This window comes from Hemitrygon akajei, chromosome 10 (assembly GCF_048418815.1).
Source record: "Hemitrygon akajei chromosome 10, sHemAka1.3, whole genome shotgun sequence".
NCBI lineage: Eukaryota > Metazoa > Chordata > Chondrichthyes > Myliobatiformes > Dasyatidae > Hemitrygon > Hemitrygon akajei.
Window position 1 is genome coordinate 34,104,473 of NC_133133.1, and position 25,876 is coordinate 34,130,348.

The 25,876-nt window shown below is 37.3% G+C and overlaps 1 protein-coding gene across 5 annotated transcripts in view; it reads left to right on the forward strand.

The window, feature by feature from the left end:
• stag2b (STAG2 cohesin complex component b) overlaps positions 1–25,876 on the forward strand; it is a 169,589-nt gene that overhangs the window by 133,596 nt on the left and 10,117 nt on the right. For 4 of the 5 annotated variants that reach the window (XM_073058022.1, XM_073058025.1, XM_073058027.1 and 1 more), the window contains 8 exons: positions 1,914–2,006; positions 5,762–5,936; positions 9,745–9,884; positions 10,326–10,427; positions 11,300–11,448; positions 14,087–14,215; positions 14,369–14,571; positions 22,762–22,945. In XM_073058022.1, the coding sequence (XP_072914123.1) occupies positions 1,914–2,006; positions 5,762–5,936; positions 9,745–9,884; positions 10,326–10,427; positions 11,300–11,448; positions 14,087–14,215; positions 14,369–14,571; positions 22,762–22,945 (1,175 nt within the window). The remainder of the gene's footprint in view (positions 1–1,913; positions 2,007–5,761; positions 5,937–9,744; positions 9,885–10,325; positions 10,428–11,299; positions 11,449–14,086; positions 14,216–14,368; positions 14,572–22,761; positions 22,946–25,876) is intronic. The other variant, XM_073058024.1, reaches the window with a different exon arrangement.

Consider the following 25,876-nt stretch of genomic DNA (forward strand, 5'->3'; position numbering starts at 1 on the left):
TGAAATGATAAAATTTCAGTTGCCACTCCAGAATGTTCAGTTGATTTTGTAGTCTTGCATTCCAGCCTAACCCATGTGATATAAAGAACTCTTCACCGGACTTGAATAAAAGAGAGCTTTTGGGGAATACTATTCTGTTAGGTGTATCTATGGTAAATAAAACAGTCACATATTTTAGGTTATGACCTGTTACAAGAATTGGAAATAGCTGCTTCTCACTCCATTGATGCTGCATCAGCCACTGAGTATTTCTCGTAATTTTTTAAAAATTTCAGATGTCTGATACCAACTGTAGATTGCTTCTGTTTCAGCCAAACAAGTTTGGCTAATTAATTTTAGAGAGAATTTTATTATCTTCCAGTTAATCATCACATTTCCTTGAAGGAAACTTCAGAAACCAATTACTCATCTAAAAATAATTTAAAATTATTACATAGATTGAGAATGTATTCTGGTGGTTTTTCAGCTAGCAATTGGAGAGGACACACGTGATGCATGAATGGATTTAGTCCAGCAAAAAAAAACAAGTGCTTTGCTTAATCGTGCCAGTCCTAACCAGCAAATTTTATTGTGGAATAGGAATGACTAAAATCTCAAACTCACTCCTTTTAAATTGAACAAATAGGCAAATATTGAACTATTAGTTTTCTAATGAATTTTAATTTAATTTGCTAATCTTTGAAGTGTTACAGACTAGTTACCCAGTAATTTGACAGCGGCAACTTTTTTATATAACCAGTTTAGAATTTATCAAGGTAATTTGCGCTTATGGAGTGATGCTTTTCAAAGGGCTGGAGTATGCAGCATTTGGGTCAGTGCATTTATTGATCTTGTTCAGTTCAGGTTAGAAAGATATTAGAGAAATCTGGGCATTTTTGGCAGTGCAGGGAAGCAAAAAAATGCTGCTTCGTGGTGCTAAAGAGTTATAAGAAAAAAAATGGTTTTCATCTTAAAAGATGATCTGATAAAGATATTCAAGGTAATTAATTTTAGAAAGGGTAAGTAAGGGGAAAATTAAACAAAATTGGGGCGACATGAAGGCATAGTGGTTAGCACAACACGTTACAGTACAGGCAAGCTAGGTTCAATTCCTGACGCTGCCTCTAATGATTTTGCACATTGTCCCTGTAACTGTGTGGGTTTCCTCCAGGTGCTCCAGTTTCCTTCCACAGTCCAAAGACGTACTGGTTGGTAGGTTCATTGATCAATTAAATCGGGATTGCTGGTCAGCGCAGTTCATTCTATCTCAATAAAATAAAAATAGAATAAATTAATAGATGTTTACATAAATATATAGTGGGTTCTTCATCCGTCAAAACATGAAATAGATTTATGGTTTAAATGCTGAATATCATAACAAAGTAGTTGAGTACCACAGTGATAGTATCTCATCATTTTATCAAAATTTACAAGAAGCTGCCAGCCTGATGATGTTTACCCCTGCATATTTTGAGTTCTTAAACGAGTGTTTAAGTCACATTGACTGGTTGGATGATGTTGGCACATCTCTGGCAGTGCTCCAGTACTAGAACTACAGCATGAAACTGCAGGGTTCCCTAGTTTAATAGTTGGGGAACCTGATCGCTCAATCTGTGCCACAATCAATCTTGCACAGGTTTAGCGAGGCAATTCGGTAAGATACTGAGAAGGTACATAAAAATTGAGATTTTTTAATGCTTTAAAATTGTGTATATTTTTCAGTGATTTATATTTTAATCGTGCATTTTGACTCAGTTCCTTAAAGAATTTGTAATTATTTGTGAATGTTTCTCCATGTGAACCAGCAGAATTTGTAATGTATATTATCAAGACTGAAAATCTTGCTGTGAAAATTTGTTGCTTTAAAGTGATTGGTATTGTCTCCACAGCAGATGCTATAGTTGATATTGATAACTGATGCATTTTCTTTTCAGGAGCAATTAATAACGCTACGAAAACAAATGCGAGCCTTTTGTCAGATCTGTCAACGGTACCTGACCAATGTTAATACAGCTGTTAAAGAACAGGTAACAGGAATCGCATCTTAAACATGAAAGTAACTATTTTCATCTATTTAATTGATTATTTGCCAGAACAGTAATTTACAGCACAACTTTGTGTTGTTAATCACTGTTTTGGGCAAATTGCCAGTTGGTTTGTAATTGGAATAGTTTGGTCAGTTTAACCTTTGTGTAATCATTTTATATAATCTTTGAAGTAAAAAAAAGTATTTTACAGCTGCAACTTTTGTAATTGAACTACTTTTGTGATCACAAACAAGAAACTTGTTATCAACTAAGAGCTCTGTGATCTAATCACCTGCAAATGCATTCACCCTCTTCAGAAATCACAATTGCCTTCTTAGGCTTCGTACATACACACTTGGAAAAATTGTAATAGCAGCTTGTTTTGAGAGACTTCAAAAACACTTATTGCTTCTCAGTCAACTTGAATTTCCTGCCCATGTGTATTATAGCAGCTATGCTTAGTAATAGATAGTGTTCATTTTATTTCTGTTAGTAATATAATTACCATGTCTCCTGGAATTTAGCAGTCAATAATAACTAAATTAGTCATTTATCCAAACCTCATAATCCTCATCAAATTAAGTATATTTGACAGGTAAAATTCAGCTATATCCTGCCAATAATGGATAATAATTTTGTTCTTTTGATTATGTGCCTCAGTATTCTTAGAAGCAGTACAGTCAAATTCCAGCAGCTTTGTCTTAGTCGCATTCAAATTACTCTATAAGTGTTATGCTGTCTAACAGTTGATAGTTATATTTTTACAATAACTTCAAAGTTAATGTATATTTAAATAGCATTACTTTTTGGATAGTATTATGGAATAAGATATATTTAGAATTTTGTAGGTTTATATGTATGTACAAGTTTCTGATACTTAAAGAAAAATATATTTTCTTAAATAATGTAACTTCCTGAAAACACAGAAGCTTGTCAATCAACAAAAAAATCACATTTTTATTGATTAATAGAAGGGTTTGAATTTCGCTTATTTCTTCGATGCCAAGAGTTTGTAACTCATGTTAATCATAGTAGTTCTAATGTTTTTAGTGATGTATGAACAAAAGCTCTGAGTAAATATTTTCTACTCTTGGATGGATTAAAAGCATTCCAATAATAGTAGAAAATCCAGCAGCAAAAGGAAGAGAGAACTTTAAGCTCACTAAAGAAAACCTCATAGAAAAACTATTGCACGAAGGGAGAAAAGTCCCCGAGCTGGAAGTCATAGCTTAAAACTTGCAATCTTTAAGCAAGTGAACAAGGTTGTAGTTTGCCTTCAATTCTGAAAATACCCCAGCTGATTGGGAAACTGCTCTACCTAAGAAAAAATGAAAACAAAAAGACAGAATCCATAGGCGAGTTGAACTAATGTGTCATGGAGAAATGTTGGAGTAATGGTTAATGAAATGATCATGTGATATTTTGAACATTTGACAATTATATGAAAGATTTCTATTTGGAAGTTTATTAGTTTTTTGAAAGTGCAAGGAGCAGAATGGATAAAGGAAATCAGTGTACTTGTATTTCCAAAATGAATTTGTTGGAGTGCCACATAAAACTTTACCATGTTAATATTCATGACATGGCAGATAATTAGCATGGATGGTTCATTTCCTCAGTGACATTCATGAAGTAGTGTGATGACATAAGGAGCAGTGCTGAGGCCTCAACTCTGCATTTTCGTGTACAGGTCTCACAAGGTTATGACAAGTTTCCAAGCCTGAGTATTATTCGTAAACCAGTAAGCTGGAAATGTGATTGTCTGGCAATATATTTTTTTAAAAATTAAAAACACGGGGCACATGTTAAAAACCAGAGTGTTTAACTCAACCATTCACAAACCGGGTCCCCCTGTGACAAAGGATGCCTACAGACCATCCGCTCCCTTCCTCCATCACCACCACCACAGCAGCTGGCAAATCTACCCCACTGGTCAGTTAAACATTCTTTTGTATATATGTACTGTACAGAAGTCAAGCACTCCAATCCTGTGTATTACCTGTTTTGCTGAGTTAGATGGGGGGGGGGAACAGTATAGTTAAGTTTGGTAATACTATATATGTGGCTTACATGTTCTAGGATGATACAAAGGACCTGAAAATGGTTATAGAGATATTAAATAAGTGGACTGAAAGTTGGTAGGTGCAATATAAGAGGAAGAAATCAGAATATTGTGGAACTCTGCTACACATATCTGGATATCTTCAAATGTGAATCAAAAATGTTAGTATGGTGGTAATTATTAATGCAATTTGAATGTTTCCCTGCACTTCAGAAAGCTTGGAGTACCAAGTAGTAATGTCTTGTTAAAACTGGAGATGGAATCATAGAAAGTGCTGGTTGTTAACGTAGATAATTTCTACAGAGAAATTGTGCTATATGGTCAACAAGCAAGAAAGTGGAGCCGAGATCAGAACATCCGCATTTTATTGAATAGGGGAGCAGGCATAGGAACTCTATACTTGCTGCTTTTCCCAAGTTTTCTTCTGAGGAGATGCAGATGACAAAACATCTTTTCCAGACAGTGAGAAGGAAATATAACTGATTTTAGAACTGTAATTGCTTGCTTAATGGGTGTTACGTTTAAGATGAAATTTCATTGGAATTGATAACATTATTCAATCAAGAAAGATGAGGAGTAGATGTCTACATAGTGACCTGACTTTCGTTTTTGGAGAATAAAGGAATGGCATTCAAATGTATAATTTTGTTAGCTGTGAGAGTTCAGAAGTATAAATGTCAAAATACTCTGAGATTTATAGCAAAAGACTGCAAAATATTGAAGACATGACACTTTTTAAATATAAAATGAATTAAGGCACAGGATACAGATATGTATTTCCATATTATGGAAATTTACCTTTTACAGAATTCAAAAAGTCAGTACCCAAAAATTTGGGATACAGAATAAAATATGCAATTACAGATTCTGTATAAAAAGAAAGGAAATAATCAACACTTTTTTCAATTTGTGTTTCTTGATGCATGCACAGAGGACTTGGCTTTGCATTACAAAACACCAAGTTATGGCCTGTTGTTAAAGAACAAACCCCCGTAACACAAGGGGTACAGACCTGTGTCAATTAAAACTTCAAAACAGACAAGCTCAGAGTGAGCAGTCAGAGAGTCATCAGAAAAATATAATGCACACAAAAGATAGAATGGCATCCACATCCCTTGCAGAATTGTCAAAAGTAATGAACTATTTTTAGAGTCTAACAAAATTAAATAACTTGTAGGTCACAGCTTTTTCACCCTGTGATAATTGCAGTAGAATCAGAATTAGCTTTATCACTGTCTCACATGATGTAAAATTTGTTGTTTTGCAGCTCCAGTACAATGCAAAGACATAAAATTAGTATAAATTATAAAATAATTAAATAATGCAAAACAAAAAGAAAAATAAATTAGTGTTTATGGGTTCATGCTTTTCTTTTTGCTTTCCGTGGAATTCTGCTACTTTGGTTTTTCCATACATCTTGCATTGGTTCAGCGCCATTAAGTTAGAGAAATATGCATTCATAGAACAGAATTTAGAAATATTGTACAGGTGCCTGATTACACTAGGTTTACATTGTGTGAGATAATTTACCTGAAACAGACACACTTGAATATTACTTCGGAAAGTTTAGTTAACATATCTGTAAAGTTTACTCCTTATAAAACTCATTAAAATATGCATTTAGTTAGTAAATGGCACTCCTTTCACTGTAGGCTCAGTAATATTCAGTAATCATTTCTATTTTGTTTTGTAGGCTTTCACTATCTTGTGTGACATTCTGATGATTTTTAGTCACCAGATTACGACAGGTGGACGTGAAGTTCTGGAACCTCTGGTATACACTCCAGATTCATGTCTGCAGTCAGAGTTGCTCAGCTTTATCTTGGACCATGTATTTATTGACCAGGATGATGAAGGCCATAGTACAGGTGAGTGATGTCATTTCTCTCATAGAGGCATAAGAACACTACAACACGACAACAGGCCCTTTGATGCATTTAATCTGTGCCGAACTAATCTGTCCCACCAACCTGTGCCTGAACCTAGCATTCCATACCCCTCCCATCCATGAACCTATCTGAACTTCTCTTAAGTATTGAAATTGAACCCACATCCACCACTCCTGCTGACAGCTCGTTCCACACTCTTGCCACTCTGAGTACAGAAGTTTTCCATCATGTCATCTTTCACCCTTAACCCATAACCTCTAGCTCTACTCACCAAGCCTCGGAGGGAAAAGCTTGTTTGCATTTTCCCTATCTATAACCTTTATAATTTTGTATACCTCTATCAAATTGCCCCTCATTCTCCTGTACCCTAGGGATTAAAGTTCTAACCTATTTGACCTTTCCCTGCAACTGAGGTTGTCAAGTCCTGGCAACATCCTTGTAAGTTTTCCCTGCATTTTCTCCAATCTTATTGTCAGCTTTTCTGAAGGTAGGTGACCAAAATTCCACTCAATCCTCCAAATTAGGCCTCACTAACATCTTATGTAACATCCCAACTCTTGTACTCAGTGCTTTGATATTACAAAAGCTTTCTTTACAACCTTATCTGATGGTGATGCCACATTCAGGGGTTATGGATCTGTATTTCCAGACTCCTCTTTTCTGCCAAACTTCTCAGTGCCCGACTTCCCATCGTGCAAGTCCTACCCTGGATTGTCTTCCAAAGTGCAGCACCTCACATTTGTCTGCAAAAAATTTCACTTGCCATTATTCAGCCTACCTTCCATCGGGTTAAGATTCCTCTGCAAGCTTTGATAGTGTTCTTTGCTGTCCACCACAAACTCAATGTAGGTATCATTCATAAATTTGGTGATCTATTATTCCATAAACCTGTTATCTTTGCCTTTTATTCTGACAGGAACATACAAACTGTAGTCTGAAAATTTCACTTTTGAAGGCTCCCACTTACCATTCACATTCTTGCCAGAAAAACAACCTGTCCCAATCCACACTTGTCAGATCCTTTGATGGTATCTGCTACCTTCAGAATTGGCTGTCCTCCAATTTGGAATCGCAACCGGAGGACCAGACCTATCCTTCACCATAATTATTTTGAAACTAAGGGTATTTCAAGATACCATTTGTTGAAGGGGGAGTTATTACAATGCCTGCAAGATGGCTTTTTAGAGCAGCTTGTGGTTGAGACCACCAGGGCATCAGCTGTTCTGGATTGGATGTTGTGCAATGAGCAGGAATTGATTAGAGAGCTTAAGGTAATCATAATGTGATAGGATTCACCCTGCAATTTGAGGAGGCGAAGCTAAATCAGATGTACCAGTACTACAATGGAGTAAAAGGAATTACAGAGGCATGGGAGAGGAGCTGGCCAAAGTTGATTGGAAGGGGATCCTCTCAGAGCAGCAATGGCTGGAGTTGGGAGCAATTCAGAAGGCACAAGATAGATAACTAAGCAATATGAGTGCAGCAGTGAAATGTATACTCAGCTATTTTCCTTAGTTAAAAGTAGTAAAGTCTAATCCAGAGTTCCAGAGGAAGAATGCCAACCAAGGTTCCAGCTTCTGATCACAATCGAGTAATGTCTGTTAGAAGGTGTCAGTGAATTACTCATAGGGAAAATTGGGGTGAGTTTTTGCATCACACAGATAAACTTCCAAAATTGAAAGATTACTGATGTAAAGTTAGCCAGTTTTGCCTTGTAGATTCTGCCTGAACTTTTTTTTTGGTATTTCCAGCAATTTTACTTTCCGTTCTGCTCAAAAACCCATTTTTGTATATATACATGATGAACATCTGGGTAAAGTTAACATTTCAGAGCAAATTGCATGTGGGCTTTGATTAGAAGGATGAGGGTTGTGGAAGAAAAATGATGAAAGCTTACTGGGGAGAATAATCTAGATCACACTTGACATCAGGGGAAACAGCATAAGTTGAAGGGCCAGAATTTGGGAGTAGGTAAAAACAGTTAACATAAGATCAAGAGGGAATTCATTGGAAGAAGATAAATGGGATAACTTGATTTTGTGGATACCTAATTATAGTTGTAGTGTTCACTCATGATCTTGCTTCTGATTGTCCATCACTTTGAACAACTTTTCATTGTGTACCCAAAGTGTAGACTTACAGGCTGCCTCTCTTAGGAACTACCAACCATATTGCTGCTTCTACTACTGCATTTAGCTCTACAATAAATGCCACTTCTCATGCAAGCTCTTCATTTTGACTTGCTCTCATTGTAAATTTGCTCCCTTTGCTATCTTGCCACTTGTTCCATTTTTTCCCAACAGTTTTAAGTTGTCTCTTTATATTTTTAATGCCTTAAATGTCAACTCCTCACCTACTCCACACCATAGATTGGTCCACCTTCTCCCAAAGCATGGCTGTGACATATGTGCAGTTGTGCCAATTTGATTGTGGTAAGCATGAGCTCTAAAATCCACCTGGGTGAACATGACAGATTTTGTTTCATACCATTATTGAATGTCAGTTTAAAAAGAGTGTTCTGTAAATACTTGCTGTTGTATATTTGAGTGGAATTTGGGGTGGATGAGAATTTGGTCCTGATGATGGATGTAAGTCACTGGTGACTGAAATGTATAAGGGAAGTGAGCAACATGTACCAGGCAAGTGGTGATATTACTGAGCAGGATATATATTCTTGTTAGTAAGTGACTTGATGTCTGCAAGCACAGATGAACAGCTTGTGGCTTTGGTAGGATATTTTAAACATAAAACATAGAATAGTACAGCACATTACAGGCCCTTCGGCCCACAATGTTGTGCCGACCCTCAAACCCTGCCCCCCATATAACCCCCCCCACCTTAAATTCCTCCATATACTTGTCTAGTAGTCTCTTAAACTTCACTAGTGTATCTGCCTCCACCACTGACTCAGGCAGTGCGTTCCACGCACCAACCACTCTCTGAGTGAAAAACCTTCCTCTAATATCCCCCTTGAACTTCCCTCCCCTTAAAGCCATGTCCTCTTGTACTGAGTAGTGGTGCCCTGGGGAAGAGGCGCTGGCTGTCCACTTTGTCTATTCCTCTTAATATCTTGTACACCTCTATCATATCTCCTCTCATCCTCCTTCTCTCCAAAGAGTAAAGCCCTAGCTCCCTTAATCTCTGATCATAATGCATACTCTCTAAACCAGGCAGCATCCTGGTAAATCTCCTCTGTACCCTTTCCAATGCTTCCACATCCTTCCTACAGTAAGGCGACCAAAACTGGATACAGTACTCCAAGTGTGGCCTAACCAGAGTTTTATAGAGCTGCATCATTACCTCGTGACTCTTAAGCTCTATCCCTCGACTTACGAAAGCTAACACCCCATAAGCTTTCTTAACTACCCTATCTACCTGTGAGGCAACTTACAGGAATCTGTGGACGTGTACCCCCAGATCCCTCTGCTCCTCCACACTACCAAATATCCTGCCATTTACTTTGTACTCTGCCTTGGAATTTGTCCTTCCAAAGTGTACCACCTCACACTTCTCTGGGTTGAACTCTATCTGCCACTTCTCAGCCCACTTCTGCATCTTATCAATGTCTCTCTGCAATCTTCGACAATCTTCTACACTATCTACAACACCACCAACCTTTGTGTCGTCTGCAAACTTGATGAGTTTTACTGTAGTACTGGATTATTAGCAACAGTATTTGGAGACTCACCTTCCCTTCTAGGATATTTGAACACAATCCATAAAAGTTAACAATTTTTGACTTCCAATTTCTTCACTACTAATCTTTGCTTATTAATCTATTTTGCAGATGGACATCAAGATGATGAAGCTGGTAAAATTGAAGCTTTACATAAAAGGAGAAACCTCCTTGCAGCTTTCTGTAAATTAATTGTATATAATGTGGTGGACATGAATACAGCTGCAGATATTTTTAAGCAGTACATGAAGGTAAATATTTTCAACGTCATTTTCTGAAATTGAACTAATGTGAAATGTTGCATGCAACTTAGTGCTAACACTTCAAAGGAAAGTGAAAACTTTAATTTTGATGTAAGGAAATTCAGGATGGTGCAAGTATTTGCTTTTGGCAGAAGTCAGTAGAGTCACATTAAGAAATATCAAGCTTGAAACATCACATGGAGTATCTGGGTTCTAACTGTTTAATGTAATCCTGCATTGGTTTACTAGTAAGGATATTGTATTGCTATTTGCTCTTTGTTAACATTTCTTGCAGAATAATAAATGCCTACAAAAATAAACATTTGTAATATTGTTAGGTCCTATTCAGTGAATATTTGTTAGAATTTGTAAATTCTATATAAAATGCACAATACTTTATTATTGTCCAATAATGAATACATAATATTTCCTAAAATCATTTTCCTTTAGTATTACAATGATTATGGTGATATCATCAAAGAAACTATGAGCAAGTGCAGACAAACTGACAAAATTCAGTGTGCAAAGACCCTTATACTTAGCCTACAGCAGGTAAGAGTTTACATCTCATTAGAAAGTTATCAAGTTGAAGTATAAGAATAAAAAAAATAAATGCACTCAGTATTGGAAAAGATAGTATTCTTGCTTTATCTGTAGTTTGAATGCTGACTCTGAAGAATAACACTAAGTGGTGAAGGAGCTTTCCCCAATGCATTTTTGATATTTGCCCATGTAAAGAGAAATGGCACAGAAATGGACCAATTCCTGTAAAATCCCTGGATTCTACCACTCATTTGCACACCTGGGGCAATTTAGACTTAATTAATTTACATGCTTAGGATCTCAGAGGACACGAAACTCTTAAAGGAAACCCCCATGGCCACGGTTGCAAATTCCATCAGTTGGCATCGGAAATCACATTCAACCTGTTCTTCAACGCTGTGAGGCAGTGTTTTTACCAACTATGTCAGTGAATGATTTTGTGCATGTTTCATTATTTTGCATATGTTCTGTTATTTAATGAGGAGTAACATTGTTTAAAAAAAAAATTAAGGACTTCTGTGGAAACATAAATTGTGTATTTGTATCTTACCTATATGTCTACATTTTCCTGGTTTTTAGTGCAACAGCGATTTCAAAATCTTATTCATGTTTGCATTTCCATTTTAAACTGTCTAAAAATATCAATGTTGATGGATTATATTTTGCATGCACTTTTCTAGCCAGAACAAGCAAAGTGTAGGGAGTAAGTTGGATAAATTGTAATTTTTGGGTAGAATGAATTGCTTTGTTCAGGAATAGAATTTGTAATGATCTCATTATTGGTTCTGTTTTACAACATAATACATCCTTTCAGAATTGTTATACTATTCCTTTGTAAAGTTCTGTTTTTACCCATGATTTTTTAAAAAAATTACTTACAGTTGTTTGGTGAATTGGATCAGGACGTTGGACTCAATTTTGATCGAACAAGTCCTGGTTTTAGTGGTGTTAAGGAACTTGCTCGCCGTTTCTCACTAACATTTGGGTTGGATCAGCTGAAAACCAGAGAAGCTGTAGCAATGCTGCACAAGTAAGTTTTTGTTGTGATTGAAATTACATTTCCTTTCTAGAGAGCTTGGTTACTGGAGTTATGGATGAAATCAACAAAATGCATGAGGACTAGGAAACTTAAGCTTTTAGGAAACAACAGGGTTTTGTATTATGTTGCACCATATTAAAATTCTTATGTAAAACATAGGAGTTTACATTCTAAGTTATACCAAGGGCCTTAGAGATTTTATTGCACCTGAAAGGATGTGCTCGAGTGCTGTAGGGTAGTAGCATTTTTGGTCTTTGCCTATCACATCAAAATTCACTTGCAACCCAGGTATTCCATATGTTTATACTAAAGGTGTTGAATTGATATATTATTGTCACATATACTGAGATGCGGTGAAAAGATGCATATGTTCATTGTGAATAATGTAAAACAATACCAGAATGCAGAATGAAATATGACAACTACAGAGTTCAAAATTCAAAGTAAGTGTATTATAAAAGAACATATGTCACTGTATACTACCCTGAGATTCATTTTCTCATGAGCATTCACAGTAAATATTATGTGTTATGAACCCCATAACTGGGTGTCTTACCAGCAAAGATAGAAGTGTCCATTGGAGTCTGGTGATACTATTTTCAACAGTATTTATTAGTAAAAATACACAAAAATAATATCAATGCAAATATACAGATAATATACGTCATCAATACTAAACCTAAAAGTGCGGGTATAATAATAATAAGAAATAAGCTCTATCGTTGTCTAGGGGATAATGAATTGTCAGATGGAAATATAAAGTTCAGTTCAGTTCATGTAGGCTGCGGTAGTTGTTGGTCGTGGTGTTTCAATTGTTGGAGAGAGAGAGAGAGAGCGTGCAAACTATAACAGCTATTATCTTGCCAACCTTCCTTCACGATTTTTTTGATCCGTCGATGTGTTGTTGTTGTGGCCATTTATGTATGACCCCTCCGTCCTTTAGCTAGACCGTTCTTCCGTGGTGGACTCATCACCCAGGCAAGGGTGGACACACACACAAGCCCCCACCGGTCTCACTACAAAACGCTGTGAGTTAAAATTTACCGACCCTTTGTTCGGTTTCTGGTCTCCCACCCTGTCTCGTGGGGGTTCTGATGCTCACTAGCGTTTCTCCTAGTGCGTCTGAGGGTGTTCCCCAGACCTTACTTTTATCCCCACTCACGGGGTCTCAGGTGTCAGTCAGGTTGAGATGATGTAACCCATCAAACCAGCCCACTCTGGCTGCCCCCTGAGGGGTTTCAATGAATAGAACAGTACCAAGTACACAATCCTTCTCCAAAAGACAATAGCAGTAATCAATGATTCTGTTCCGCTTTTGTTAGTAGGAGACATTCCACTTTGTGTATCTCTGAGCTGTCTCTCTCTCATTAATTTTCATGAGCTGTTATCAATAACAACTGCCCTGGCAGCTGTCCTGTGTCTCTCTCACTTCCTTGATAACAGCATCGGAATAGTAGCGATTTGCGATTCTCCAAAGGTGGGGGGGGGGGGGCATTGGCGATTCTGTACCCTTCTCCTCATCAGAGTTGTTCATCATTCGTAACAAATGGAACACGATAAAATCAATGAAAAACCGCACATGGCAAAGATAAACAACCAGCCGATGTGGAAAAGACGACAAATTGCAATGACAAAAGAAAATCAATAATATTAACTAAATAAGCAATAAATATTCAGAACATGAGTTGTAAATTCCTTAAAGGTAAATGCATAGGTTGTGGAATCTTCGGTGTTGGGGTGAGCGAAATTATTCCCTCTGGTTCAAGAGTCTGATGGTTGAGGGTATAATAATGTGTTCCTGTTCAGGTGGTGTGGGACATGGGGCTTCTGTACCTCCTTCCTGATAGCAGCATTGAGAAGAGAGAAAGGCCTGGATGGTAATGGACCTTGATGATGGATGCTGCTTTCAATGAATAGTGAAAATACTCTCCGCCATGGATCTACAAAAGTTTGTCAGAGTTTTAGATGGCATACCAAATCTTTGCAAACTTCTATGAAAGTAGAAGCATGCTGGACTCAGGACAGATCCTCTGAAATGATAATGCCGAGGAATCTGAAGTTGCTGGGTCTTTCCACCTCCGATTCCCTGATGAGAACTGGCTGATTGTCCTCTGGTTTTCTTCCTCTAGTCAATAATCCTGTTGTCAATAAAAAGTTAGTGCACATAAACAATAACATGCAACAACATAAGGTAGATTGTGAAGTCAGGTCTACATCATATTATACTAGGGAACCATTCAGTAGTCTAATAACAGTGAGGTAGAAGTAAAGTACCTGGCTGCACGTTTCTCAATGAAAGGAAGAAGAGGTCCTATACTCACTAGATCTGGTAATTCTGTGGAAAAAGAAACAAGTTTCAGGCAGGAGATCCTTCAGTTTAATTTCACAATCATTGTTTCAGATTGATGACCCTTCTTCACAACCTGTGTGTGTATCTAAATTTTAAAGTAGTTAAAGATAATTGTTTAAATTTTGTTGTAATTTTTTTTACTGCTGTAAGTTAAGGACTTCCAGTTTTTCAAGCTCATTACTTAACCTTTCATCACATTTGTCATCTATTTGGGGTATGATACTTTGGGAGTGCTTTAGTTATTTATTTACTTAGAACTGTTTGTCATTGAATTTGCAGAGATGGTATTGACTTTGCATTCAAAGAGCCCAATGTAAATGGAGAAGGTTATCCTGCTGCGAATTTAGCTTTCCTGGATATCCTTAGTGAGTTCTCTTCTAAGCTCCTCAGACAGGACAAGAGAACACTGTAAGTACAGTACCTAGATGTTTTAAAATAGTACTAACTGAATAACATGCTATAAAATTAAGTGCAGGTTTGTTTTAAGTATGATTAACTTTAGTTATTATGCAATGTAGTGTACCTGTTTCACTTACCTCTTGATTTTTTTTCTGATTTCAGCTACCTTTACTTGGAAAAGTTTATGAGTGACCAAATAACGTTGCAAAGGGAAGATGTGTGGCTTCCTCTGATATCTTACAGAAACTCTTTATTGACTGGTGATGATGATACAATGTCTGTTGTCAGCGGAATTAGCAGCAAAGGTTCCTCTGTGAGAAGCAAGAAAACAAAACCAGCAACAGGAAAACGAAAATTACCTGAAGGTAATTAATTAGCAAGGCTATCCTTTAATCAACCTAGGGTTATCAATTTATCTATTTCATCATATGCAGGTAACATAAAGGCAAATTAACATGTTAAACATGCATGTAAGCATTAAGAAAAATTTCAAATGAAAATTACAATTCAGTGTTCTGTCTGCTTTCACCATGATGGATGGTGCAGGTGTTATATTGCAAATTCCACAGACCACTGTCCCTCATCTTCCATTGTGCCTTCAGAGTATTTTTCTGTATTCAGAAGGGTGCAAAACTTCAAATTTCCCTTCCCTGCAGCTGTGATGTTCGAGTGAATTTGTTCCAAGAACTACTTACATGGGCTGCTCCATATTTGGATTAGTTGTGTCATAGATTGGCATTACAGGCAATCCTTGTGTTATGGCTGATTGGATATTGCAAATTCATCCTTGGAGAATTTACAAATCACTACCCAAAAAAAAATTGAGATGGGGAACAAAATTCACTTTCACAGAATTTAAATAGGAAATAAATATAATAAATATTTTTTCAACTCTCTTGATGCAGGTGCAAATGATGTGGCTTACTTTGTGGAAAATCATGATAGACACCATTCTTTAGGAATGCAAGCCTCACCCCACCCGGCTCCCTATAGGACAGGCTTTCCTGCAGTTGTTTTCCACGTCTCGTGATCTTTATTAACTACCTGGATGTTGGGGGTAGAAGGGTTGGTTGGCAAGTTTGCAGACGACACAAAGGTTGGTGGTGTTGTGGATAGTGTAGAGGACTGTCGAAGATTGCAGAGAGACATTGATAGGATGCAGAAGTGGGCTGAGAAGTGGCAGATGGGGTTCAACCCAGAGAAGTGTCAGGTGGTACACTTTGGAAGGACAAACTACCAAGGCAGAGTACAAAGTAAATGGCAGGATATTTGGTAGTGTAGAGGAGCAGAGGGAACTGGGTTACATGTCCACAGATCCCTAGAAGTTGCCTCACAGGTAGATAGGGTAGTTAAGAAAGCTTATGGGGTGTTAGCTTTCGTAAGTCGAGGGATAGAGCTTAAGAGTCACGAGGTAATGATGCAGCTCTATAAAACTCTGGTTAGGCCACACTTGGAGTACTGTATCCAGTTTTGTTCGCCTCACTGTAGGAAGGATGTGGAAGCATTGGAAAGGGTACAGAGGAGATTTACCAGGATGCTGCCTGGTTTAGAGAGTATGCATTACGATCAGAGATTAAGGGAGCTAGGGCTTTACTCTTTAGAGAGAAGGAGGATGAGACGAAACAAGATATTAGGAGGAATAGATAGAGTAGACAGCCAGCGCCTTTTCCGCAGGGCACCACTGCTCAATACAAGAGGACATGGCTTTAAGGTAAGGGGTGGGAAGTTCAAGGGGGATATTAGAGGAAGGTTTTTCACTCAGAGAGTGGTTGGTGTGTGGAATGCACTGCCTGAGTCAGTGGTGGAGGCAGATACACTAGTGAAATTTAAGAGACTACTAGGCAGGTAGATGGAGGAATTTAAGGTGGGGGGATATATGGGAGGCAAGGTTTAAGTGTTGGCATAACATTGTGGGCCGAAAGGCCTGTACTGTGCTGTACTATTCTATGTTCTATGTCTCTCAAATTTTGAGTCTGAGGTTATACTAGAGCAGCCTATGCCCAAATATGGGAGGATTGCTATAATATGTTTTAAAGGTGAATGTCATCAAAGTCACAGTTTCAACAGCATCATCTTAAGTAATTGAAATAATAGGAAATGAGCAGGAGGGAAGTGAACTAGTCTAATACACATGAAGATCAAAGAACACTTTGATAATATCTGGAAAATGTACCATGGGTATTTTTTTGCCTCAAGTGTCTCACTTTGAAACGCTGCTTCCGGGCATATCTTCATCCATCTTAGTCCAAATGCTACACACATTTGAATACAGCACCTTCAATCCTGCATTCTTCGCACTTTTGAATTTTGCCTCTGGTACAATTTAACTCTTGGCTCTGTCTGCATTTGTACCCAATCCTCAGTCATTGACTTGTCCTTTCTTACATTTGTGTTACACCCATCATCTACTTGTAAACCTACTGGCTCATCCTCAGTTCTATCATACTGGTTCCCATCCCTCTGCCATATTAGTTTAAACCACTGCCAACAACTCGAATAAACCTGCCCACAAGAATATTGGTCCCCCTTGAGGGGATTCTGGAGGAAAATATGCAGTCACAAAGAATGTACAAAGACCTTCTAGCCAGTGGTGGAAATTGAACCCTGATCACAATATTGGTGCTGTAAAGCATTATGCTAACCGCTACGCTGCTGCATTATCCAATGGGTTGTGAAAAATCCCAGTGAAGTGCTGTAGAGAGAGCAAGGGTGAAAGAGATGGGGAAGGAAGGTAGAGGTAAAGAGGTGATGCAGTGAAGACCCAAGCTGTCCTGTCCTCAAGGTTAGATCAAACACCCAGAATGGGTGGAACCAACGGCTCAGAGTGATATGCTTCATTCTCTCTCACTATCGGCTCCAGCCAGCATAATTAATAAATTTCTCCAGTATTATATTTGTGAAAATGCACTTCAACTCAAGTCAGGTCAATTTTATTGTCATTTCGACCATAAACTGCTGGTACAGTACACAGTAAAAATGAAACAATGTTTCTCCAGGACCCTGGTACTACATGAAACACAAAACTACACTTTTGTCCCCTATGTCTGTGAATACACAGTCATCTGGATCCAATCTGGTGGTGACTTGCATTTACCTCAGTTCTTGGTCACTGGTATCTGGAGCAAGGTGTAAGCAAAGGGATAATGAAACCTGGAATCAACTCTTCAGGCTCTCCTTTCAGTTTTTTGGGCTTCAAGAAAAAAACTTATTCACATGTAAACTCAAAAATGAATTTGTCAACCTGTTCATAATAGACCACAATGAAAGATGGATGAAATTAATGAAGTATATATTGGAATGGTGCAGTGATCGTAGAACCAGAGCAGGTTACTTTTTTAGAAATTAAAACAAAATATATAGTGCCCAATAAATTGTTCTGGCCATGAGATAAAATTCAACATCTACCACCAAGACAATATTTTTTCATAAAATATCATCTAGCTATTAACCTGTATTGTCCTCTCACCACTCCATATTTTTGTCATCTTTTTACCAAAATATGAAGATGTGAAAGGTTTTGTGTACCTCTTAAATAAACTTCAAAATTTGCAACCTGCATTCCTTCTGACAATATATCAGTTATCTTACTAAACTTCAGCTGCTTTCCAGCTTATTTAAAACCTAAGAATTCTCATGATTTCAATATTTCAATGTTGTCATCAGAGCTTCCAATTGGAACCTTTTATGAAATATACTGTAACTTTTACTATTGATGCTTCAGCTGTGGCCTACTACACAATATGCTTTTTTCAGTTAGAAGCATTGTTTTTGGTTGAGTCTTATTGATTTGTCTTCAATGGACTACCTTGTTCTAATTATTTCCTTTATTCATCACCTTTAAACATATTTCAGATTTCCTGCATGGTTTTAATCGTCTCCTGTTGACCTTATTTCCTTCTAAGTATCTACTTTCCTTTTATTACTACTACCATTCCTTACTTATTATTCTATCACCCATTTTAGCATCTTTTTAATGTTTTCTATTACACATTTACTGTGATAATACATTATTTTACATTTAAAGAAGCTTAAAGAACAATCTGGAAGTGTGGTGTAAGTTTGCTGATGACACTACATTGAGTGGAAAAGCAAATTATGCAGAAGATATGGAGAGTCTGAAGAGAAATAATAGTTTTAAGTGAATAGGCAACGGTCTGGTAGATGGTGTGTAATATTGATAAATGCGAGGTCATCCACTTTGGAAGGAAAAATGGAAGATCAGATTATTATTTAAGTGGTAAAAAATTGCAGGATGCTGTGCAGAGGGAGTCAGGAGTGCTGCTGCATGAATCACAAAAGGTTGGTTTGCAGGTGTAGCAGGCTATCAAGAACACAAATGGAATGTTGGCCTTCATTGCTAGAGGGATTGAAGTTGAGAGCAGGGAAGTTATGCTGCAACTGTACTAGTGAGGCTGCATCTGGAGTAATGCATGCAGTTCTGATCTACTTACTTGACTAATTGAAAGAGATAGTAAGAGATTTCAAATCTCTTCTTTCAGTTAGTCCTGACGAAGGGTCTTGGCCCAAAATGTCAACTGTACTTCTTCCTATAGATGCTGCCTGCCCTGCTGCGTTCCACCAGCATTTTGTGTGTGTAGATTGAAGAGAGATCGAGTGGCCTGGGACTGTGCTCACTAGAATTCAGAAAAATAAGAGGAAATCTTTAGAAACATATAAAATTATGAAAGGGAGAGATAAGATAGAGGCAGAAAGTTGTTTCCACTGGTAGGTGAGACTAAAACTAGGGAATATAGCCTCAAGATTCAGGGGAGTGGATTTCAGTTAGAGAGGAGGAACTGCCTTTCTCAGAGAGTGGTAACTCTGTGGAATTCTCTGCGCAATGAAGCAGTGGAGGCTACCACAGTAAATATATTTAAGATGAGGTTGGATAGATTTTTGCATAGTTGGGGAATTAAGGGTTATGGAAAAAAGGCAGGTAGGCAGAGATGAGTCTACCTCATCTCATGAGCCAGATTAGCCATGATCTTATTGAATGGTAGAGCAGGCTCAACAGGCCAGATAGCCTACTCCTGTTTCTTCTTATGTTCATTAATGGAATTTAAGAATCTTCTATTAAATTTGCATTATATAACAATGATGAAAATGTCAATGAGGTTGTTCAACAAAATTCTGTGATAAGGCAAATATGACATAGAGGTGAGGTGATTGTTCTTAATTGCAACATGTAATGTGCTTTACAAAGTAGTTTTATCTTTAAAGAGGAAACATGATTGGTGCAAAGAAACGCAGGTTTCTTACAGTGAGGGGAGGAAATGGTATCAAATAGGAAAACAAAAAGTTACTGATTATACTTTAACTGCAGAGTAAATTTTTGTTAGGAAAACATTGTACTGGGCTTCTGAAAACATTTTTTTGAATTCAGAATTCCTGCCATTTACCTGTTTCATATCTCAACATCCTTAGCAGGAAATGGTTGGTGTTTCCTTTATTGCTTGATACTTGCAGGATACCATCATATATTGTCACCTCCATTGTTCATTTGTCCACCTGTTCACTGTGAACTATAATTTTAAAACTCTGGCAATGGTGCAAAATATGCACCACTTTGATATCATAAATATGAAAATGTTATATCCTTGTCTGTGTGCAGATTGTGGCAATAGCCAGACTGCTTTCCAAAACCTTAGGTGTGCTCAGTTTTAAATCAGTTTGGAGAATCACAGGAATGTCACTGCATAGATCACCATTTTTGCCCATTAGTTCCATACCAGCACTGCAAGAGAAATCCAGCTAGTCCAATCCCCTAATCCTCTCAATGTATCTTTGTTTTTTCAACTCCCCTTTGAATATCACTTGCTGTATGAATATTCGCTCAGTGGTCACTTTATTAGTTTTCCATTGTATCATTTCTTAATTCTTTTTCCAATCACATCTTATTCTATAGCGTTCTGCTGCAGGGAATAATTTCTTTCTATCTGTCCGGATTCTTTGATTTTCAAGGGCTTTATCAAATACCTCTCAACTACCACTATTCTAAGAGGAACAATACAAACGTCTGCATTCCAACATGTTAGTAATTTCTTGTTCCAAGAGTAATTTCTATACTTTTTCTTAAGCCTTCTCATATTTTCTATAGTGTCTAGCTAAATCAGTTTTTATAACAGTTCTTCCTTGTTTTTTTCTCTCTTTGTATAGGCAGAACCTTGCATGCCTTTTTAACCACTTTCTTAACAGTCCTTGCTATTTCAGTGATTTATGTCATCTTTCCCGTGTCTCAAACTTTCTCAGCATCTTGTATTTAGGCAGATTTGGTCATGAATCCCAACCTGTTTATTATACAAGTCTGCATTATTGCCATAACTTCCTTTTGGCCAATTGCATATGCAGTTCTCCAAACATGTACCGTAGCTTTCGCACTACAGAGCGCACCTGATTAAAAGCCGCTGGCTCTAATTTTAGAAAGAAAATCAATTTTGTACTTGTACAAGCCGCACCGGATTTTAGGCCGCACCGGATTTTCGGCCGCAGGTGTCCCACGTTGTAATATGAGATATTTACACAGAAAGATATTACACGTGAGGATTTTTTAACTTTTAATTAAATCCATATGGTAACATAAACAAATACATATTGCAAATGCTTTTTTTCGAACCGTGCGCTGTAACGCGGCTACTTTTAAATATACGTTGCGTATACTTTTTTACTGAACAACATTCCAATATCTCCTAACGACTGGTAAAAAATATATATACTGCAGCCTACCAGGAAAAGTTATTGATCGCCTTTAACTTAAAAGCAGCGTTCGCTCAGATCTAATGCCGCTCGCGTAATGCGCTCGCCCCCCTCCTTCCCGTTTATCGCAAACCGGTATTTTTCCCACAAGATGCGGCGAAACCGGGTGTGACGTCATAGCATCCCGCGATGTAGTACAGAAAACAAATATAGTTAAAACACTTCTAACTTTAACTAGAAAATGAATTACTAAGCGAAAATATTATAAACTAAATAACTGCCATAAAGGCAGCACAATGCTTTTCTTCGAGTGTTTTCCATGTTGATGAGGGTGAGTACAAATGACTGATTTACAATAATTTAATTGTGAAAGTGCGCTTGATTTATCGTACAATTTCATTGGACCTCTGTGAACTACTCATCAATTTTATTGGTCTACTGTTACGAGGCAAAATGTTTTTGGCGGCATGAAAAAAAATCATGCATTAGCCACACCGTAGTAAAGGCCGCGGTGTTCAAAGCAGTTCAAAATGTGGGAAAAAAGTAGCGGCTTATAATCCGACATCTACGGTATATAAACATTCATTCTATATCGGCTTTAATCTTTTTGTATTCTCTCTAATCCCACCTGAAGCCTGATTTCTAATTCTTGTTATCTCTCCTAATCCTTTGTATATCTTTTTTTTCATTTTCAATACTTTATTTCGACACCCATTTTCTCAGATCCTTTCTAGTACATCAACCCATGAAGACATTGGTCACAGCTCCATTGAATTGTAATCCATCATATCAGCACTGGTTTCACCTTCTCCACAAATGCCCCTGGAATCTAAAGGCCACTATGCTCCTATTCTCCATTCGTAGCAGCTCATGTCCCAGGGATTAATTTTGGAAATTATTTCCTTTTGATTCCCTGCTTTAATTCTCTCCTTACTCAAAACGTCTCTTTATCCATCTAAGTCATTACTGATAGATTGTATTATTAGTTTGTTCCCATTATTTTCTCACTGATTAATTTTACCGAAAACCAGAGAGGGAATACACTATGCAGGACTTATGGCAATTGTGAAAACATCTGTCTGTCCAGCAAAAGATGGAATGACCTTTGACCATTTCATTTCTTAGCTTCATTTGTTCCCATATTCTGAAGGAAAATATTCCAGTCCTTCTATTGAAAATTTTTAACAACTTTAGTCAGATTCCTGTATCTCAAAAGTAGCTAACTCCAACATAACTCCCAATAAAAATAATGATGATGCTACTTCTGGACAGCCCAGTATAGTGTGCACTCTTATTTTCTCAGTGTGTTGGAGGAAAGAAGTATGCTTTTTATCGTATTAGGATTGTATTTCTTATTATAGATATCAGCTTCCTTTATTTGTTTCATCCAATTCCTGTTCAGATCCTTCCATCTATATAGTTATGTAGCCAACCGTAATCCATTTCTTCAGAGGGCTCAATCTCAAACAGAAGCACAGTTCACTTGTTAAACAGCTTTTTTATTGTAATGTGCTCTTATTTTAGGGTTTTATTTAAACCTAAAATTGACTCCACACTGAAATGCCTAATGATCATATAAATCTTCACAATGTAACCAAGAGCTTCATGATCATACAATTATCAATCTCTCAATATTAGCAAGGTATTGCCTTTATGCTTCTTCTAGAAAAAATTCAGTCTTGTGCAACTCTTTATCAACTGCTTTTATAGTAACATCAACCAAAAATAGATGTTCATCTGCTTAATACAGTGTCTTTTGAAAGTGACTGAAAGAATAGAAGTATTTTTCATTACCATTAGTTAAGAAGAAAAGTTTGTGATTCTTTTGGGATTCTAATATGTATTCTGTCCAAATGGCATAGCAGATGAAAGCAATGATGGATCATGGATCAATAGAGAACATAGTTTGCAATCGCCAATTATGACACAAACCCCGCAGTTGACGTCCACTGTTATGAGAGAGCCAAAGAGGCTGCGGCCTGAAGAAGAAAGTTACATGGGGGTGTACCAAATGCCACATCATCATCAGCCTCCTGTGGACTACAAGTATGTTTTCAGTGGTTTTGTTATGTATAAATGCTTTTAACTCTTTAATTACTTGTTTATATTAGTTAATGAAAGCCTGTGGTCATGCATTGATTTGACTTTCAAATCCCAATAGTAAAATTAATTTGAATTCATCTGTGCACAATCCTTAGACATATTTTATATTTCCAACTGTTACAAAGGCAATTTAATTTTTGCTTTATTAAGAAAAACAAAGTATCAGAGAAAGCAAATGAGATCACTACCTTGCATGTCATCGTGCTCTGCTCAGCCCTATGTGAGCCCATCACTTGAATTTTTTTTTAATGGACTATTGAATGCATGATGCTCTTGATCAGACAGGTATAAGATGTGTCTGAAAATGACTAAGGAATGAAAAGCAAATTCTAATTTAAGTTCCATTTAAAATATGCCTTGAAACAGTTGTATTTTGCATTCAGCATATGCCTGTGATTTTGTAGCTGAAATCAACACCTGGCATGCAAGATCAAACCTAAATGAATAACTGATATGCAGTAGTGAACTTAATATGAGATTTGCATCTAATAGGCATGGTTTCATTACCTTTAATTCAGAGGTAAATGGTACTAAATTGGTAATCTATTTTTTTAAGCTCTCTATGTGGCTCATTAGGAAAAGGGAACTTGTAATGTTATAACAATGATAGGGAGCAGGAATGCATTTTCCTTGTGTGGCTTTGGGATACTGGAGATTTTTCTGTGCCTAAGTTGTACACAAAATAAGAGTGTATGATATTTATATGAATATGTTCCATTTTCTCACTCCGAAATAACCCACTTCAGTTTGTCTCCTTTTTTTCTCTCTGTTTCAAATAGGTGTTTAAACAAAGGGAATAGGCAGTCATTTTTAGCATGTTTTACTATTCATTTAGGTTAAAGCTGACCTGTATATCAAAACCATTTTCCTATTGTTGCTCTGTATTCTTTGACATCTAACCCAAATTAGATCTTGAACATTTTAACTGACTTAACAATCATATTCTTTGTTCTGAATATTCACTACATGTGGTTTAAAGGACATGTTTCCTGATTTTACTTGTAAATGGTCAAATTTATTTCTGTTGGTTATTTCTTCCTAAGTATGTTTATTTTCTTCCCCTAATGGCTGGATGGCAAAGTGAGTTGCAGAAGGTTGCAGAGATATTTTGGGGTATAGATATAGATATAGATCTGTTGGGTAAGTAGGAAGGAATATAATGTAGGAAAAGGTAAGGTCATTGACATTGGTGGGAAAAGAGGGATGGAATATTTTTCAAATGATGGATTGAAAGTGTTGGTGAGAAAGGATCTAGTACTTTCCTGGTGTATATAACAAATAATTTCTTTTTTGGCTTCCAGCCGAGTGTAGATATCATTTTAACAGATGTTTTGATGACAAACTCTGCCATCTTTATCAGGGATGATGGCTGGGTATGTCTAATCCGGTGGTATTTATATACCCATCATCCATCTCTCCTGATTGGTTAGTCCTCATCCAATCAGGCTTCCAGTTGGCGGTAGCAGAACATTGACTACTGTGCCACGTCAATGGCTTTTCCGACCGTCTAGTGAAGGAAGGCATTGAAATAAAACTAGAGGAAAAGTATTTTAACAAAAGACATTGGTCTCACTCTTGAGGAAGAACTGCAATTCGATTGTAAACAAGGTGGGACAGCAGAAACCTGATTGGATGAGGACTAACCAATCAGGAGGGATGGATAACGGGTATAAATACCATTAGACTAGACATAACCGAGGCATCATCCTTGATGAAGATGGCAGAATTTGTCATTGAAGTGTTGGTTAAAATGGATGCCTGTACCTCCCTGGAAGCCCAAGAAGAGTTACTTCGTAAAAGTGTTGGTGTTTGGCGGAACTCTATATATGAATGAGCTATTGCAAGCAATTTAAATAGCATCAAAGGCTTCACAATCCTTTGAGTAAGCCTTCTTAGCAGAAGCTTCAAATTATTGGCATTTTATCCCACAGTAAATGCCAGATAAACCAGAATTTCAGGTAAAGTCCTAAATTTGCCAAAGTTTTCCAAAGAAAATACACCCTGCTTTACTCCTCCAACTCCTTATCTATAATATTCTTAAAGTATTGCTGAAAAATATTTAACCATTTAAAAATTAACAGCTTACAGAGATGTTTCGTTTATTTGATCAACAGGTCAGGGAATTTTTAGCTTAAGGGATACAGGGTTTTTTTAATAGGATATGATGGATAAGCAGGAATAGGGTACTAGGATGGCCAAAGAAGGAAGGATAAAGTGTAGATTAGGGTATGTATGTGTGTGTGAATGGGTGAAGGGATTTAGAATGTAAGTCTAACATCTGATCCACACTCCGGAGCAGAAGGTGGCGGTAATGCACCATTAAGCTGGGTGCCAACCGCCGTAAAACAAAAAGAAGAAGATCAAGCATTTAATTGCCCATTCCTAATTGTCCCTGAGAAGCTGATGGTGAGGTGCCACCTTGAACTGCTACAGGCCTTGATTCATGGGTTGTTAGGGACACTGTTCCAGCATTTTGGCTTAGTGACTCTTGTGTGAAATCAGGTTTGTGAGTTTAGTGAATGGGAACTGAACAGACTCAAGTTACCAGTCAGAGACAAGACAGATGCTAAACACTCAGTAAACCCTTCAAGCTAAACTTGGTTACAAGTACTTATCTAAACTGAGTGTCTGAAGTGGCAGGATGAAACAGGCATGAAACATGTACACACAGTGGCAAATATTTATCTAAAGTATACACCAGGCCCACTTTACTGCAGCACATTCCCTCAGTTTACCACTTCCAAGACACCCTTGGCTACCTGGTCCATGGCAACCCAGAGACTGAAAAGAGAGTGCACAGTTTTTAAAGAGCAAACACGAGGAAATCTGCAGATGCTGGAAATTCAAACAACAACACACACAAAATACCGGCTG